The 16,791-nt window shown below is 36.5% G+C and overlaps 1 protein-coding gene across 4 annotated transcripts; it reads left to right on the top strand.

Moving 5' to 3' along the window:
- Positions 1–1,260: 1,260 nt before the first annotated feature.
- On the top strand, positions 1,261–16,393 carry LOC141828987 (serine/threonine-protein kinase TIO). 4 transcript variants are annotated; one of them, XM_074716384.1, is made up of 24 exons: positions 1,265–1,318; positions 1,478–1,550; positions 3,205–3,347; positions 3,428–3,502; positions 4,560–4,652; positions 4,732–4,806; positions 4,949–5,041; positions 5,838–5,901; positions 6,336–6,420; positions 7,630–7,702; positions 7,791–7,859; positions 7,945–8,025; positions 8,113–8,209; positions 8,296–8,427; positions 10,214–10,352; positions 11,048–11,219; positions 11,414–11,512; positions 11,587–12,117; positions 12,572–13,708; positions 13,787–14,023; positions 14,370–14,513; positions 14,610–14,690; positions 15,710–15,898; positions 16,024–16,393. In XM_074716384.1, the coding sequence occupies exons 3-24, from the start codon at positions 3,258–3,260 to the stop codon at positions 16,267–16,269; spliced, it is 4,002 nt and encodes a 1,333-aa protein (XP_074572485.1). In that variant the 5' UTR covers positions 1,265–1,318; positions 1,478–1,550; positions 3,205–3,257; the 3' UTR covers positions 16,270–16,393. The 4 variants fall into 4 exon arrangements, with proteins under 4 accessions (XP_074572487.1, XP_074572485.1, XP_074572484.1 ...); XM_074716383.1 differs by having other exon boundaries at positions 1,265–1,550; XM_074716386.1 differs by lacking the exon at positions 16,024–16,393 and having other exon boundaries at positions 1,261–1,550; positions 14,645–14,690; positions 15,710–15,790.
- Positions 16,394–16,791: the final 398 nt, after the last annotated feature.

Below are 16,791 nucleotides of genomic sequence, written 5' to 3' on the forward strand. Positions count from 1 at the left end.
AATATATTCCTGAAATGATCGATTCGGCCCCATCAAAATTTTCTATGCCAAGGTAAATTGAAAAGTATACGCAGCGGTCAACTCAGACGTCCAACATCCTTTGATTGCGTTCATGAGGATCGAATCGTAGGTATCTAAGTGACAACTTGAATGTTCTACTACGGTACCATTGCTCCGGGGACAAGAGTTATGATACTAAAAATAATAATAATAAATCTCAGTCAGTCTCATGGACTCAATCCCTGAGGGTGGTCGGTCCGGTTCTACGAAAATTTTCCACCGACCACCAAGGTAAATCGGGAAGCGCATACGGCGGTTAATCCAAATGCCCAACATCCTTTGATTGCGTTCTCTATTTGGAGAAAAATTCTTGCAAATATGCTGTAACTGTAGATTGAACCGCAGGTCCTTAGATCACAACTCGGATGTCCTACCATGCACCATTACCCTGGGGATAAAGAGTTATGACACTAAAAAACTATAATGTAGCATCAATTACATTTGCAATTTATCATTCCAACCATAATAAATAAAATTACAATTCTTATTTTGTTACAAGAATCCAAAAAATAAGAAGTTAGGATCCGCTTGGTATGCGGGTTTAGGAGGATGGAATAAAATCTATTTATTCCCAATTTACTTGGTAAATAAGAATGGATATCATTAATCATTTGATATCCGTGTTTTCATATCCTATCCCTCCCTCGGATTATTAAACCCATTCCCACTCTCGATGCAATTTTTTCCCCGTAGACAGCATTACCCCCGCGTGACCTTTCGCGATTCTTCCCCACCCGCCCCACCCGCGAGCCTCAGCGATCGCCCTCCCTCCTGCCGTCGCAAACGCCCCTGCTGCCGCGCGCTCCGCCGCCGCCTCCCTTCGGCCGTCGCACGCCCCTGCTGCCGCGCGCTCCGCCGCCGCCTCCCACATCGCTGCCGGTAGGGTTTTCTTCGCCCTTTGGTCTGCAGTTGAGTTCTCAGCAACTTCCCTTATGAAATTTGTTGGATTTCCGTTCCTATCGCTTCGGTCCGTGGGTGAACCAGCCGCGAACCGATTCGGTTCAACAGAGAAATCGAGTCAATGATTTTAGTGTTAGGGTTTTGATTGGAATTTTTTTCCCGCTTAAATCCCTACGAGACGCTCCTCTACCTCAGTCGCTCGATCTCCCCCTCTCTCTCTCTCTCTCTTTCCCGATCGCGATATCCTCTCCGGCATCTCCCTCTCCAATTGCGAGCGATCCTCTCCTCCCTCTCAGTCGCAGCAGTTCACAGCGAGCTCCACGCCCGCTTCCTTCTCGAGCTCAGGGAGAGAGCATCGGTGAGTTGTCTTCTCCCAGATTTCGGCAAGTGTCTCGATCTTTGGGGCGGGGGAGACCAGCTACCTATTATCCTTGTTTCATTTTCAAATTGTCTTTAGAAGCGGTGATCAGGGGTTAATTATCTATGTAGATCTTTTAGATGAGTTTTCTTTTGGCAGGATCTTAGGTATTGATTTGTGGGGCCTTGAGCACGGTTGACCCATTCTACCCCTTTGCGGTTTGGGGATTGAGGTAATTTTACCCCTGTCGACTTTAAATTTAGTTGATGTAATTTTACAGTTCTCAAGGTCAGTCGTGGATTATTTTTGTAGATCTACCTTTGGTGGATGTTGAGGGTGTCATTGATACTGTTCAAGTTGGGTCATTCTTGCTTGGTTTCTTTTTTAGCAATTAGTTTTAATATTAAAATTGCTGATCCATTTTAAAAGAGGAGCTTAAAGTGATGCTTTTGACATGGGAAATAATAAATAAGAGGCTAAGACATGGGAGGAAGTTAAGGATGATCATCTTGGCTACCTTACATGAGGTTGTAATCCTGGGAGGGGTTTACTTCAAAGATACTATATGATTCTTGTCTATTGATACTTGCTTTTAGATTGCTTTGCCTTTTTAACTTGATCCTCGTCTGATAGTCTTAATGGACGTTGGATAAAATGTTCTATAATGAATTGGTTATTTTGGTAAAAAGTAAAAATCAAATTAAGGGATAACTTAAGTAATACCTTGGTGTTGACAAATCATGGAGGAACAATAAATGGAGCACAACGTGTTTTGAACACAAACATAACTGATAAAGTTGCACCACATGGTGATCGTGGTAAAAAGTGGTTAATAATGTGAAACCTAAAGCAATAGTAGTGAAAGAGCCAACCTTGAATCTAGGGCCTCATCTCTTGATTCTAGGGCCTCATCTCTCATGCATATGTCAACAAAGGGCTTTCAATCCTTATGCTCATTAGCGGGGTGTCAACCTATTCTTATATATATTGAAGCTTTAAGGCACTGACCCATTTTTCAGGTAATATGCTGTGATTGGTGGAACCGGATTTTGCATTGCACCATAATCAAAAGATATTAATTGAGCACTAAATTGGACAATTGTTGAAGTATGATATTTGATAAGCTAGTAGATGCTGAAACTGGTGTATAGTACTGATAATAACCTTGAAATATATAAATAATGATGCTTAAAGATGCATGAAGTGGAGATAACTTTAATTTGCTACCTTCATTGAGTTCTTCTTAAGAGAGATGATTTGTACACATGAATTTAGGATCAGCAAGGGGCTTGATTTCGGTATACCCTATAATTTCCTTTTTATGACATGATTAATTTGAGCATAAATTTAGGCTCAGCAAACCAGAGTATCCAAATCTCCATGTCAAAAGCCCTCAGTTCTTTCTTCATTTATGCGTGTGAAGCAATTGGAGTTGCATTAAGAGGAGTAGGTTGAGATCAATATCCCTTAAATTGGTTTTTCTTTAATTTATTGATTTACTATGTAGAGAAACCTCATTATTCTTTTTGGGGATTTCCACAAGTTCTGATTTTTTGGGATGCATGTACTCCTTCCAAAGAAAAGTCATCTTTCTTCATTTCATTATGAATCTTTAGGTCCATATTGATTATCATATATCAACGTCTCCTATTACTACTGTAAATATTATGGAATATCTTCGGATATTACAAGATATAGGTCCCTATTTATACATGAGTATAAGGACCTATTCTAGGAAAAAAAATTATTCTATAAAGAAAATAAGAATATTTATCCCTAAATATTCTAACAACTACCATTGCTCAAGTACATTGAATTTTGGAAGGGTATTTTTTCTTCTTTTTATATGGGGAAGTGGAGCCTTTAATATTCTTAGTTTATTTCAGTTGAGTTGGGGCAGAATTGTGATAAGCACAGTGACAACATTGGTTGATGTACTATGGCGGTGGAGGATTATCATGTGATCGAGCTGGTTGGGGAGGGTTCATTTGGAAAGGTGTATAAAGGACGACGCAAGTACACTAAGCAGGTTCAATTTGGATCCTTTATCCTTTTTTTTGTGTGTGAAGATGATGATGTTTGTAACTTTTGTTTGTTTCTTTAGTTTAGACTGTTGCCATGAAGTTTATTTTGAAGCATGGGAAAAGTGAAAAGGATATCCACAACTTGAGGCAGGAAATTGAGGTACCGTTAAGCATCATAACTAATTTTTATTCCTCCATCTTTTAACATAGCCATTTCTGTCTTTTATAGTTGTTGCCTTTTACTTTCCATAGCCTCATTAGATGAGAGATAGTGCAATGCACCAATGAGCCAAGTTTGATGAAAAACTTTACAAACTCTAGATTATATTCATCCAATTGCCATGAAATACTCTGACCATATATTGGGATTAACAACTCATCTGCAAGCCTTGGTATATGAAATTGGCTATGGATGATTTACCTTACAATGATGTTCTCTTAGATATTGCCTTGCATAAAATACAGTGGCTGTAAACATCAACAATCTTGTATTCTGATAGCATATGATATTGTTGTTATTTCCTTGAGTAATCAAAATTAGTTAGAAGAACCACTGCTCAAGTGCTGAACTTTGCTTTGAATAAAATCAATGGAGTTGCTCTACTTGGAGTGTTTTTTAATCAGAAGTCACTCCAGGCTGCACTCTTGTGACATACTGGAGCTTTGTTCTTGGTTGCTAAAAGTAAAAAAATATTTTACTTTAAGACCAAAACATGGGGTCTTTTGTCAACTCAGGAAAATACTCAGATAAAATACTCAGATATAGAAGCCTGCATTTAGTGCTGATATGCGTCAAGACTGATTTTGAACTTTTTTTGTTTTCATGGAAAGAATTCCAGGTTAGTTCTATATTGTAAGTTGCAAACCAATTAGGGGGTTGATAATACTCTGATGAGTGAACTATGTTTAAGCATTATGTGCTAGTATTTGAGTCCGATAAATTAATAAGTCAATTCTCTTATTGCAATGTCTTATACCAAAGCAAGCCTAATTTCAGGCATAATAAGTTGTTCCAATATGAAAGATCTGTCTTTGTTGGTGAAAGTAATAAGTTAATGAGCTAGTTCTCTTTGTGTGGGATGTTTTAAATATTATTAAATGATGAAACCTTCAGAAACTGATGTTCTTTAATTTATGGATTATTTTATTGTTTATGTCTAATTATGTGACATCGTAGTGCTTTCACTAAAAAGATATGTAATTTTAATTTGGAATAGATACTACGGAAACTGAAGCATGAAAATATAATTCAAATGCTTGATTCCTTTGAGACACCTCAAGAATTTTGTGTTGTCACTGAGTTTGCACAGGTATGGATTTTCAACATTGTCTTTCATACAAATAATCCATTTTCTGTTCTATTTATGTTGTAAAAATTTGTATTTTAAGGGAGAATTATTTGAGGTTCTTGAGGATGATAAGTGTCTCCCAGAAGAACAAGTTCAAGCAATAGCAAAACAATTGGTACTTTCTGCCAAACTTTTGTTAACATAATCAGAATTATGAATTTAATTTATCTCCTTTGCTTTTCTTGCTTTTGTTAGGCAAGTAATACAAGTGTCTAATAAATTGTTACATTTGTTCATCTACATACTATGTATTTTAGGTGAAAGCACTGCACTACTTGCATTCAAACCGAATCATCCATCGCGATATGAAGCCACAAAATATTCTTATAGGTGCAGGATCTACTATAAAGGTTAGTTCAGATTGGTCTATTTAATAATTCATGTTATTGTTGTACTTTAAATTTAATTTTTTGGTGGAAAATGACATAAAATATTAATAGCTTTCTTTTGCCCTCTGCAACATCTGTTTTTCTTCCCAAATGATATATAATCAATAATAATATGCTATTCTACTTTTTCTTTGATGTTTTTCTTTTTTTCTCACAAATTTGTAATTGGACATATCTATTTTTTTGTTTGGTCTGGTATTATACTTTGATATTTTAGATCTTATTGCTGTATTTTTCACATAGGGGTGTTTTTTTTTTCTGAAATATCAATACATTCTACTATACTGTTAAATGATTAAAAGTTGAATTTTTGTAGACAGTTATTATGGTCCTTGATAGATTAACAGTTATGTTTCTTGTCTGAAAGCCATGACCATCCTTGGCTTGTGTTTATTTGTAGGTAATGTTTAAGAAGTCACCTTTGTATTTATACATAATATAAGTTGCATGGTGATTTGGCAATCAAGTTCTACAATTGTACTCGTCCACTGCAGTAAAGTCATTTGTAAATTTCTTCGTGCCTATTTAATAGTAGTTCCTTTCTCTTCCACTTGTTCTTATTTTTGGTTGTTCTTCTATATATATTCAAACAATGAGTAATCATTTTTAATCTCTACAAATATCATATTTTATAAAATAAATAAAAATTTATTTATTTTTTCTATATTGTGATAAACTACTACGATTTTTGCCTTATTTCTTTAGTTTGAGTTGGTTTATGTGTTTTATGACCATTTCTAATCCCTTTTGTTGACAGCTTTGTGACTTTGGGTTTGCACGAGCAATGTCAGCGAACACTGTAGTTCTTCGTTCTATAAAAGGTAAGCATCACTTTAGATCTTGTTTAACTTCCAACTCTTCTGGTACATGCAGCTAAATTTATTTTGTTTGTTCCAATCTTATTCCACTTTGTGGAATAGATAACTGATTGGTTCATCCCTATTATTTGGAAAAATATTTGCACTCTTAGCGAAGGAAATGATCTTTCATGGAGGTGTTTCTTGCATAGTCAAAGGGTGAATAGAAGGCACACTCACAGTATTATCTTGTCAATTCATTAGGAAATTATTCAACAAATTTGGGCATTCTCAATTTCGAGGAAGACATTCAACTAGTACATCAGTTGCTTAACTTTCCTAACTTTACATGAATTATTAATACATGAGGTTCATGTTTGCATTCATCTTCTGTGCTACAAGAATAGTTGATCTTCTTGAACTTGTCTCTTTCTTTCTTATGATTTGTGTATTTGTAGGTACACCACTGTATATGGCTCCAGAGTTGGTGAGGGAGCAACCATACAATCATACAGCAGATTTGTGGTCGCTTGGAGTTATTTTGTATGTTGTATTTCTATAAAACCTCTATAGTATCTTTTGCATCATGCCTCTTTTCATTTTTTTAATTATGGAATTTGTGAGATCATAGCCTCAACTCTAATACTCTGGTTGCTTGAAGTAGTAGCAAATGTTTGGATCAAATTGATTTGCTCAAGGTGCCCACGACTTAACTCCCACTTCAATCCTTCAAAATCATCTTGATTAACTTCCAAGATTAAATTCTTGGGTGTCACAATTCAGGCTGACTATACATCAACTCTCTTGATAAATTTGGCCCTCACATTAAGATTGGATGTCACCTTCCTGTTATGGGTAGAAGATTTATTCTCCTGGTTGCTAATTTGATATCAGCTTTCATGATACTTTTGGTCATGTCCTCTTTGGAAGGTTTTTTAGGCTGTGGTTAGTGGAGGAAAACTGATTGAAGAGGAGAAAGGGAGAAGAGAAGGGAGACGGTGAGAGCAGGGGAGGGTTAAATATTTTTCACTTGGATGAGGAGGAAGGGGAGGTAAAAAAAAGTCTAACTGATTGTGACATGATAAATTTAATTGGCTAATTATTTGTTCTAAAAATTCGAGCTTTTAGGAAAGCAATCAATTTATGATGATGCCATGATGGTTTGTGTCTTCTAATCTCTTATTTTCTTACACATTTGATTTATCACAACACTCAGACTTCCATCTTCTATTATGGAAACTATATCTAAGATTCTCTTGTAAGATCTCTCTCAAATTGGTGTCCTATGGCATATTCTCAGCAAGAAAATGATAGGTTATTACCTCAGTGAGTGAAATTTGATGGTTAAACCTTGGTGTCATTATCATGGTCTATTTGCTATTTGGTATGCAGCCATGTGCTGCAGAAGTATGCCGATGCTCAAATATAGACTACGATGCTAAACTAGTATTTCTTTTTTTAAAAGTCGTTTGTCATAATTTAATATTCTTTAATAATGATTTTATTAATTTGCTTGGCTTCATTATCATCTGAACACGTGCTGAGGTAAATTATATTGTATATCTTATTTAAGGAGGATACAGTTCACTGTCAGGACTTTTGCTTCATCGCTATGTCAACTGAACAATCCACTCATGTTCTGTTGCTGATGTCTATTCCATTTTGTTTGAGTCAATATAAGCATCTGCCATTAGACAATTGTTGTAGACTTTTATTAACTAAATTTCCTTTTGTTTTAACATTCTGACACAGGTATGAACTTTTTGTTGGCCAACCACCATTTTACACAAATTCTGTCTATGCACTGATTCGCCATATAGTTAAAGTCAGTGTATTTCTTTTCCTTCATTTGTTATCTTTCAAAAAATAAAGTGCATCCTTCGAACTGACATTAATTTTAAGAATTCTACCAGGACCCAGTGAAATATCCAGAAAACATGAGCTCAAACTTCAAAAGCTTCTTGAAGGGCCTGCTTAACAAGGTCCTAGCCTCCCTGTTTTGTCAGTCTAGGCATGATTGCCCTAGTACAGTCTGTATGCATCACACTTGTATTCTGCTGCTATCAGGTGCCACAGAATAGATTAGCTTGGCCAGCTTTGCTGGAACACCCATTTGTGAAAGACGCTTCAGAGGAGCCAGAAACCAAAGTTAGTCTTCTTATTCCCACTATAAAAAAATTGAGAGTTGGTTTTTTCCAAAACTAAAATACTCATCTCTATACTATCATATTCCAGCCAACTGTTGGAGCTGATGCAGTTAGTGGATTTGAAATCGGAATGCCAAATGAAATCCACAAAGATTCTGATTTCATTGCTGACAATTTGGCGGAGGGTAATATTTTCTTGAAAATTTTTCTCTCTACATTTCATTTTATACTATTAGCTGTCATATTAGATATTTGATGCCCTTTATGACAGCAAAAGATAATTCCATCTCTCCGAGCAATAAAAAAGAGATTGAAAATGCTAAAAATGATAGTCCTTCACGAACAACTGACAATCAAGACAATGCATCTTCTGTGGGTGTATCAGGCCATGCTCATTCATCAGGTGTGGAAAATAATGCCATGACTCGATATTCTATACAATTTCCATATTTGGGATTCATGAATACATAGGTAGTATATGTATGCATATACTCAGATTGTGCATTAGCATGTAGAATGTTCTTTTAAGGAAGTATTTAATGGACAGCAAACAATCATGAGCAATGTTTGATTATTTTATTATACCATGTAGTTAGAAAATTAAATTAACCCCGATATGCTTGCTTACGTTGTATATAGTAGGGAAAAGGAAAGAATACCTTAGCAACATAATTCATAAAAGAACAAGTGAAGTTTTCATATTGAAGGTTGAAACAATTAGCTATATGCATAACATCAATAGAACTCGGAAGGGGAAGGGAGGGGAATGAAGGGAAAGGGAAGTATTTATGTTCACTTTGCTCAACTACTAAGAGGAGGTCGAAAAAATATATATAATAGAAGACACAGGTAGACCACCAAAAACTCGAGGAGTGGGCTTTACTCATGAATCACTAAGAAGGGAATTTGTTATTGCCCAGGGCCCACTTTGGTCACTAGGATAGTGTGTTGACTAGGTGCAATGCCACAATTCCATCTTGTCCGGTGGGCCCATTGATGCAAATAAGCATGATGACTTAGACCACAACATAGATGCTCCACGTTAGGGCTTTGAATTGCTATATTGGGATGGGTGAATTAAAGCAACGTTAGCGAACAAGAAGAGAGCCCATATAATTGAGATGTTGCTACCAGTGAGTAGGAAGGTCAATAAGATGCCATCCTCCAATGAGCATGCATGCTAGTTGTGAAGGACCACTTCAGTGCAACATGGACCACATACCAATGCGGGTTACGACACCACTAATGGTCCAGTAGTAAGATCTGTAAGAAAATCTTAGCATCTCTAGGAGTGGTTGTAGGTCGTATGATGGAGACTCTAAATATTTGGACGGCGCCTCTGTTGCCATGGCATAGAGACTTCCACACACTATTTGCATTTAATATTTCCTTGCTTTGTTAAAAGTAGGTCAAGGCTTATTTTTCACCAAGATCCTTCCTTGTATTCGATACTTCATGCCACATATCAATCTACAACAAAACAAGCCGCACAACCCAATTATATAGGTTGTCCTCGCTACATATCAGTCTGTAATATTTTAATAAATTGTGCTCCGCTAACTCAGAAATTCAAAAAAAGTTGTAGCACATATTTTATTACCTGGTTTTATTACTGCTGCAATGTGTGTTTTTAGTTTAAGCATAATGGGCCTCAACTGATGGACACTTAGTGTTGAGATTTTGCTATTAGGTTTGTCTATCATCCTTTTATTTAATAGACAAAGATGCATAATTTTCATTGTCATTATAGACCACAGAAGCATATTAGGATTGTTATCCAAATAAGGAAAAGTTTGACAGATACATGGCTACTATTGGCGCAGTACTCCTTAAGGGAAGCATCTTTTTAGAATTGATAGAGTAAGCATAAGTGAGATTAGGATTCAAATGAATATATTAAAAATCACCTAAAATTTTTACTCTGACTTGATTTTGTGAATCATTTGAATGATTTTTAGGGTAATAAATCTTTTTCTCATAACTTATTTTGCAGAACTGATCAAGGACAAAGAGGTGGAATTTAGTTTTTCAGATTCTGTTCCTGAACTATTTGGATGATTCTGTCAATTTGAAAGTCTGATATACTGTATCATATATTCTTTGGTGTTTCTGTACTAGTATAGTTTCTACTATAGAATAAGTATTTCTTATGTGACCTCAGAAATCCCACATTTTCCGCTTGCTTTCAGACAACCAAATTTTGGATGCTCTGGAAAAAGGTTCACGGACAGTAAAAGGTGCAAGTAATATCAGTCATGATATTGAAGTTTTATCAGTCGTTTTACATCCTCTGCAAACTTGGTCCAAGCGATCACCTAGTTCCCTCAGGTAGCCCAGTCTTTGATGAATTTGCATTTGATGTATGCTGGTTCTCTTTGAACAAAAATATTAATTTCCGTTTCTTTCAAACATCATGTTTTCCATTAATATTAAGGTCTTTCTGACCTAGAAAATAATTTTATAAGGCTACAGAGCTAACTTTGATGAAGTTTAGTCAAATCTATAATTATCCGAAATGCTATTAACAAGGTTAGACATGTCCTTTGCATGATCTCGGCTCTTTGTTAAACAGTCTCAATCAAAAGGTTTTTCTCATGTCAACACTCTTTGGTTAACTTTCTTCTCCATAACTGAGACCATATTATCTGTTCTTTTATGCCTTGATCCTGCATTTTATGTTTGGTTCTAAGGCATGATATGGTTTTCAAGAGTAAGTTCGTTTTACAAAAAAAATGCAATTTTTGAACCAAAGAATCATGGCCATTTGCAGTGTATTAAAGCTCTGTTATGTCCTTCATTATTACAACTTATGATTTGATCAAACTTATCATGTTTTTAGCACCTTTCTTAGTCTAGACATGGTAGTAGTTCAGTTAATTGTAAGCATGGTAGTAGTTCAGTAAATTGTAAGATAGAAATACTCTAATTATTTCATAGCATTCTTTATAGTCACAATTCAGCATTCTTTATAATCATAATTCTTGTTCTAATCAAACCTTTTGTGCCTTTTATTAAATTTCTAGGGATCTTAATATCGACAATGTGAGCCAGTCATTCAGAATTCTGACAAATCTAATTGCTTCTGGAACACTTCAACCGGGTACATCTTCTGACATCCTAATATGTGTGCTTCTTGAATTCACTGCTGCCCTCATTGAAGTGAAGATTGGGGATGCTCAAGGCATATGCATTAAGGTCTTTCTGAACCTTGATAAGACATTTTTTCCTGATTAATTATAAACTGAGTGTGAGTTTGTGACAGACACAAAATTCATGTTCTATGGTTAAATAGTATTTCTGTTTTTGTCCATGCAGTTCATCACCATCAACAATTATTTCAATGTACACTGATCTTTTGGACTAAATTTTAATATTTGATGATTCTGCAGAGCCTTTCTATTTTGAAGAAGTTATTGGAAGTTACTGGTAGTGGAAGTCATGATTCTTTTTGTAAGCATGGGAGTGCTCTAGTGTATCTTTACTCTCAGGTGACTTCTGTTTGTCCTGCAAAACTTATTCACTGGTTTTTGATTGAGAATATCATCCTATAACTCTGCTGCAGATGCTAGCTTTAACTACTGATACATCTGGTAGGATCCACTATGAAACTACTGCATGCATTGCGATTATGCTGTACCGTGCTACAAGTGAGCTAAAACAATCAACATCATATGAAAGCACAAAGCCAATGGAAAGGTTTCTGCTCCAGATGGTTGATTGTGCTAGTGAATCTTCAGTTTTCCAGCTTTTGCTTGAATGCTTAACTATTTCTGGAACAAGTCTCATGTCAGGATCTTCCAATATGGTTCCAGCTGCATGCGAAGCATGCAAGGCCATTTGGTGTCTGATTAATGCAGTGGAAATAATTTTTGCAAAAGAACAAACATATGCTTTCCCGTTGGTCTATTCACGTAGGCAACTTTCATTGCAGCCTGATATTATGGAATATGAGCAATCCCTAAAACTCCATAAGGAACCAGTTAAAGTTATTACAAGACTTGTGAAACTATTTGTTGAATCAAAAGCAATTCAAGTTGCCATTTATTACTCTTTTCACACTGGGTTGGAGTCTGCATTGTCTGCCACTCTTCAGGTATATTATCTCTCCTTTTCGAGGGAAAAAATAAATCTGTTTTCTTTTCACTGAAGGACTTCAATCAGTATGTTTCTTTTATCTTATTTGCACCATGATAGCACTGTTTGGGATTGGTTATATTATGCATTCAGTATTTTCTTTTTTTAACCGGTGAGAGGTTCACTTGAAGAATTCATATGATAACTGATTCCATGCTAACTAAATGTTTCTAAATATCCTAGATTGATTGGATAACCTAATATAGATATAAATGGCTTTTCTATTTCTATAATCAATTCCTTAACAACCCTTGTTGCTTTAATATGAGTCAGTGCCACATTATGTGTTAGGAATCACACTTCAAATGGCGTGACATTGAAATCAGGAACTTGTTATTTTAGCAAATTGAATCATTGATGTTTGGATCTGATTTTTAATATGCATCTGGCTTATCAGAGCTTTTATTTTTCAGCTTATGTCAAGGATCTGTCTTCTGAGCCCTTCTGCATGCACTGTGCTCTGTGGTTTGTTGGATCCATCAGATATTGTTGCTGAAACAGATGTGGCAACTGATGGAACTATTGTATCTGATATTTTTTCTGTACTATCCTTGAGTGCTTCTTATCTAAACAAGGATTCAGGAGAGAAGAGTACTCCAAAATGTAAGCTGTCAAATCCTCGTGGTTTGGTTGTACATTGTTGCATTACTTTGGCAACAATTGCTGATCGATTAAGATCAGTCGGAAAGTGTTCTTCGTCATACATTCTTTCTAGTTCTCAGAAAAAGCAGCGCTCACGTCTTTCAGTTCTTGCACATCTTTCCTTGATGGATGATTCTATGGCAAGTTCCATTCAACCTCACTGTGCATCAGCCATGCTAGCTTTATCATCAATTTTATCTCTTGATATTGGCTCATGTGGGAACTCTATCTCTGAAAATACACTTGCTATATTGCCATCTATGGCAACACTACGTAACCTACTAAAGCTTCGCTGTTCTAATGAAATTGAAACAAAGTCTAATGACTTGGTCTTGAGGTACGTAGAATCCAATGATGGTTGTCTTGGTTTGTTGAAAATGAGGCTTTTATGGGGTGGTCCTCTATCTGTTCAACAAGCATGTTCTAATGGAATACCTCAGCTTCTCATTAGTTTGTTAGCAGATGGGATTGTAGAAGATCCCGCCAATGGAAAAGATTGCAAAATTGTTAGATTAGGGCTGTCTCCTGCTGGACTACTTTGGGCACTTTCTTCCTTGTGTAGCTGTCTCACTGGTGGAGTGCTTCATGAGATCTTTTTCAAAAAAGAGCATGTGAAGCTAATAACTGACTTATTGTCGGATCAACACTTAATTTCACTGACCATTTGGGAAGGTCATGCTAGCGGCCATCCTGGAAATAGAGATTTAGTGAATGCAATTGTTGATATTCTGGCATTTCCCTTTGTTGCAGTACAGAGTGCCCCCAACATGCCATCAACATCAGCTTCGATTAACAGTGGCTTCCTCTTAAATACTGGCTTACCTGGTGGCAGAGTTGCTATTGAAAATAAAGAATTAGTCAAAGCTATTGGAAACAATATGCCTTACTATATTCAAATTCTTTCAGAGGTAAAATTACAAGGATTCTGTTGCTCTATCATGCTGTTTGCGCTTTAGAACTGGCGTCTTTGTTTTTTTCACTTGCAGGTCAATTTTCCTGGTCGTATACTTTGCAGCTTGGACTATCTTGACTTGGAAGATGTGTCGAGGCCTATTGCTATGGTTGCAAAAATGGTTGGATATCGACCTTTAGCACTGCAACTTGTTAAGGAAGGTCTTTTATCTCCAAACAGAGTACAAAAGCTGTTGGGCGGCCAATCAATCCCTAAAGATGCTATGCTGGATTTTCTAATGATTATTTCTGACCTTGCCCGGATGTCAAAGGTACAGTAGTGTTGACCTTGCCTGCAAAGAAAACATTACTTGGTGATCTTAATTTATACGAGCAAGGTTAAGTAGATTTATTCTAGAATACTTTGGTTATAACATTTTCTTCTGTTGATTATGAAGGAATCATTATTGGGTGATCTCAATTTATATGAGCATGATTAAGTAGATTTATTCTAGTATACTTTGGTTATAACATTTTCTTCTGTTGATTATGTGTAAGAGATTCGAACTTTCCTCTATGATAATTGAGGTTGTATTATACAATGTATTCAGTGGGACCTGGTTTTATATCTTATTATTGTTACTTTATCATTTTTATCTTGAAAATCCTTTGGCACAGGACTTTTATGAAGCCATTGACCAAGCTGGTATGTTGCAATTTCTCAAGGACTTTCTTAATAGTGATTCTGCTGATGTGCGTGCAAAAGCTTGCAGTGCCATTGGTAATATGTGTCGGCACAGTTCCTACTTCTACAAGTCACTTGTAAGATATATATGATTACGTTCATATTCCATCACTTTCTCCCTATAAGTTTGCTAATTATATAACCCTTGATATATATATATATTTTTGCTGCAGGCAAATCATAAGGTCATTGATATTTTGATTGACAGGTGTGCTGACCCAGACAGACGTACTAGGAAATTTGCTTGTTTTGCTGTAAGTAGCTAGTAAAACTTGCCATGCTGTTTCTTGTATTTATAGAATTTTCTTTACAATAGTTGAGATAAAATGAAGGAAGTGGGACATTAATTTGGGCTCGCAAGAGGGGCTTATTGTGTTTTATTGAAGCTGAGGTATCATATTTGTGCTAAGCTTGATGCATAAAATAGACAAAAAAAGAGGTCAAAGTGCTTTTGTACGAAAGGAAGAGGGTGGCTGGTGGAGCAATAGAAGAGGGGGTGGGAGGGATTAAATTGGAAGGAGAAGAAGGGATTGTGGGTTACCAGGAACCTCAACCGTGTTGAACTCTAGCAGTATTAGTGTGTGGATTTAAACCTGGTTGAGTTGATAAATTAAGAGAAACAGGACTATATTTTTGTGAGGATCCTGTTGGAGCTTGGTGGCCAACATTGTTCACATAATTGAGTACATTTGCAAACCATTGGGTGAGCTTATACGAAGGAGGCACCCTTCCCCTAAGCGGATAGTCGATTTAGAATGGGACTCTGCTTTGCTGAACGAGTGAATTGAGTGCAATGAATTTGTTTCAAAGCTAGATGCATTGCTGAGCCATGTTGGATGAACCATCTCCACCCCATCACATTGGTGGACTTAGGTTTGGGATTCAGGGATTGTTGGTAGTTTATACCATGCCACACATGAAGATGCGCATAGTTCCTGCATCACTTAGTCATGATGAGTGTGGGAGAGAATTGTTGGTGGGTAAGCACTATTACCCACATTCAGTCTCGTATCACATGGTCATGCAGAGGTCCTTGCTGTGCTTATATGGAGGAGGCATCTGGTTAGTTATTCTGTTATATAGAGGTCCTTCACATTATAGTTATCTGATATCTAAAATGGATATCAAAACTAAGGAAATCATTTGGTCATGGATAACTTCCATGATTCATCATTCGTCAATATACCAAACATGTCCATTCATTATGTTTTTTTTTCCCCCGAAATTGTAACTTGTGTTTTTGTCATTCTATGCTCAATTCTTCTATGATCAGGTTGGGAATGCTGCATACCACAATGATGATCTGTATGAAGAGCTCCGAAGATGCATACCTCAACTAACAATGCTTCTACTCGCAGCCGAAGAAGATAAAACCAAACTGAATGCTGCTGGTGCACTTAGCAATCTCGTTCGAAATTCAAGTGCTCTATGTGAAGATATTGTTTCTAAGGGTGCCATGCAGGTTTGTTAACAATACAATTGCACGTTGAACTCAGGATCTAGCATACATCCCACTAAGTTGCTCATAGTATGTATTGTCTATATATACATTCTTATCACGGTTTTAAATTTTCTTTGTTTTGCCAGGCGTTGTTGGAGATGGTCTCTAACTATTCGCAGAATGCATTGAGCCCGAGTCGAGGAAGAACTCAAAATGAATCTCCCCTTAAGATCGTTCTATTTGCTTTGCGTAAGATGTGTGACCATGCTGTTTGCAGATCCTTCCTTCGATCTTCTGCATTATTTCCCCTTTTTTCTCAGCTGAAGAGGTCACCGGATCAAACCATTGTGGAATATGCATCTGTTATAGCAAGCAGAGCTACTCAAGTTTAAGTATTATTGAGTCGTATCCGTGAGTATTAGTTTGTATGTAATACGAACTCAACTGCCTTTGATGAGCTTGAACATAAGTAACTACGAACCAGATTCTGTTAAGATTTAAAGAATAGCAAATGGAACGGCGATTAATTCTGTTCAAACCCGGAGAGAAATTGTTCAAAAAACTGTTATGAGATCCATAAAATTCACATGGATATACTCGACAATAATTGTGGGGGCCCAGTGGGTCCGGATAACCTTTTGATGCTTCTACCGTTCGAGACAAAAAAGATATCTTGTGCCCCTCAAAAGGAAGAAGGTGGACGAGCTATTGGAGCCGGAACAAAGCTGAAACAAAAACAAAAAAAATTAATGGGCACAGTTTGCTCTCACCCCAGCCCTCACACCACTCTCCATTCAACTCATCTACCTGTTCAAGATTTTAAGAGTTAATCCTCAACATGCCTCCGGAGTTACGGTGTGTTGCTAAGATGTGAGACGGATTCTCTAAGTAACGAGTATTCAAATTTCATCTAG

This window comes from Curcuma longa, chromosome 5, assembly GCF_044706935.1.
Source record: "Curcuma longa cultivar G26 ecotype Majalengka, Jawa Barat chromosome 5, ITB_CL_G26_1.1, whole genome shotgun sequence".
In the NCBI taxonomy this organism is placed as follows: Eukaryota; Viridiplantae; Streptophyta; class Magnoliopsida; order Zingiberales; family Zingiberaceae; genus Curcuma; species Curcuma longa.

Bases quoted from the DNA above. Each gene is read 5' to 3' on its own strand.
- LOC141828987 (XM_074716383.1), top strand. From the start codon at position 3,258: ATGGCGGTGGAGGATTATCATGTGATCGAGCTGGTTGGGGAGGGTTCA. The intron at 7,703-7,790 runs GTCAGTGTATTT...GAATTCTACCAG, and splicing joins TGATTCGCCATATAGTTAAA to GACCCAGTGAAATATCCAGA. The intron at 14,514-14,609 runs GTAAGATATATA...TTTTTGCTGCAG, and splicing joins CCTACTTCTACAAGTCACTT to GCAAATCATAAGGTCATTGA.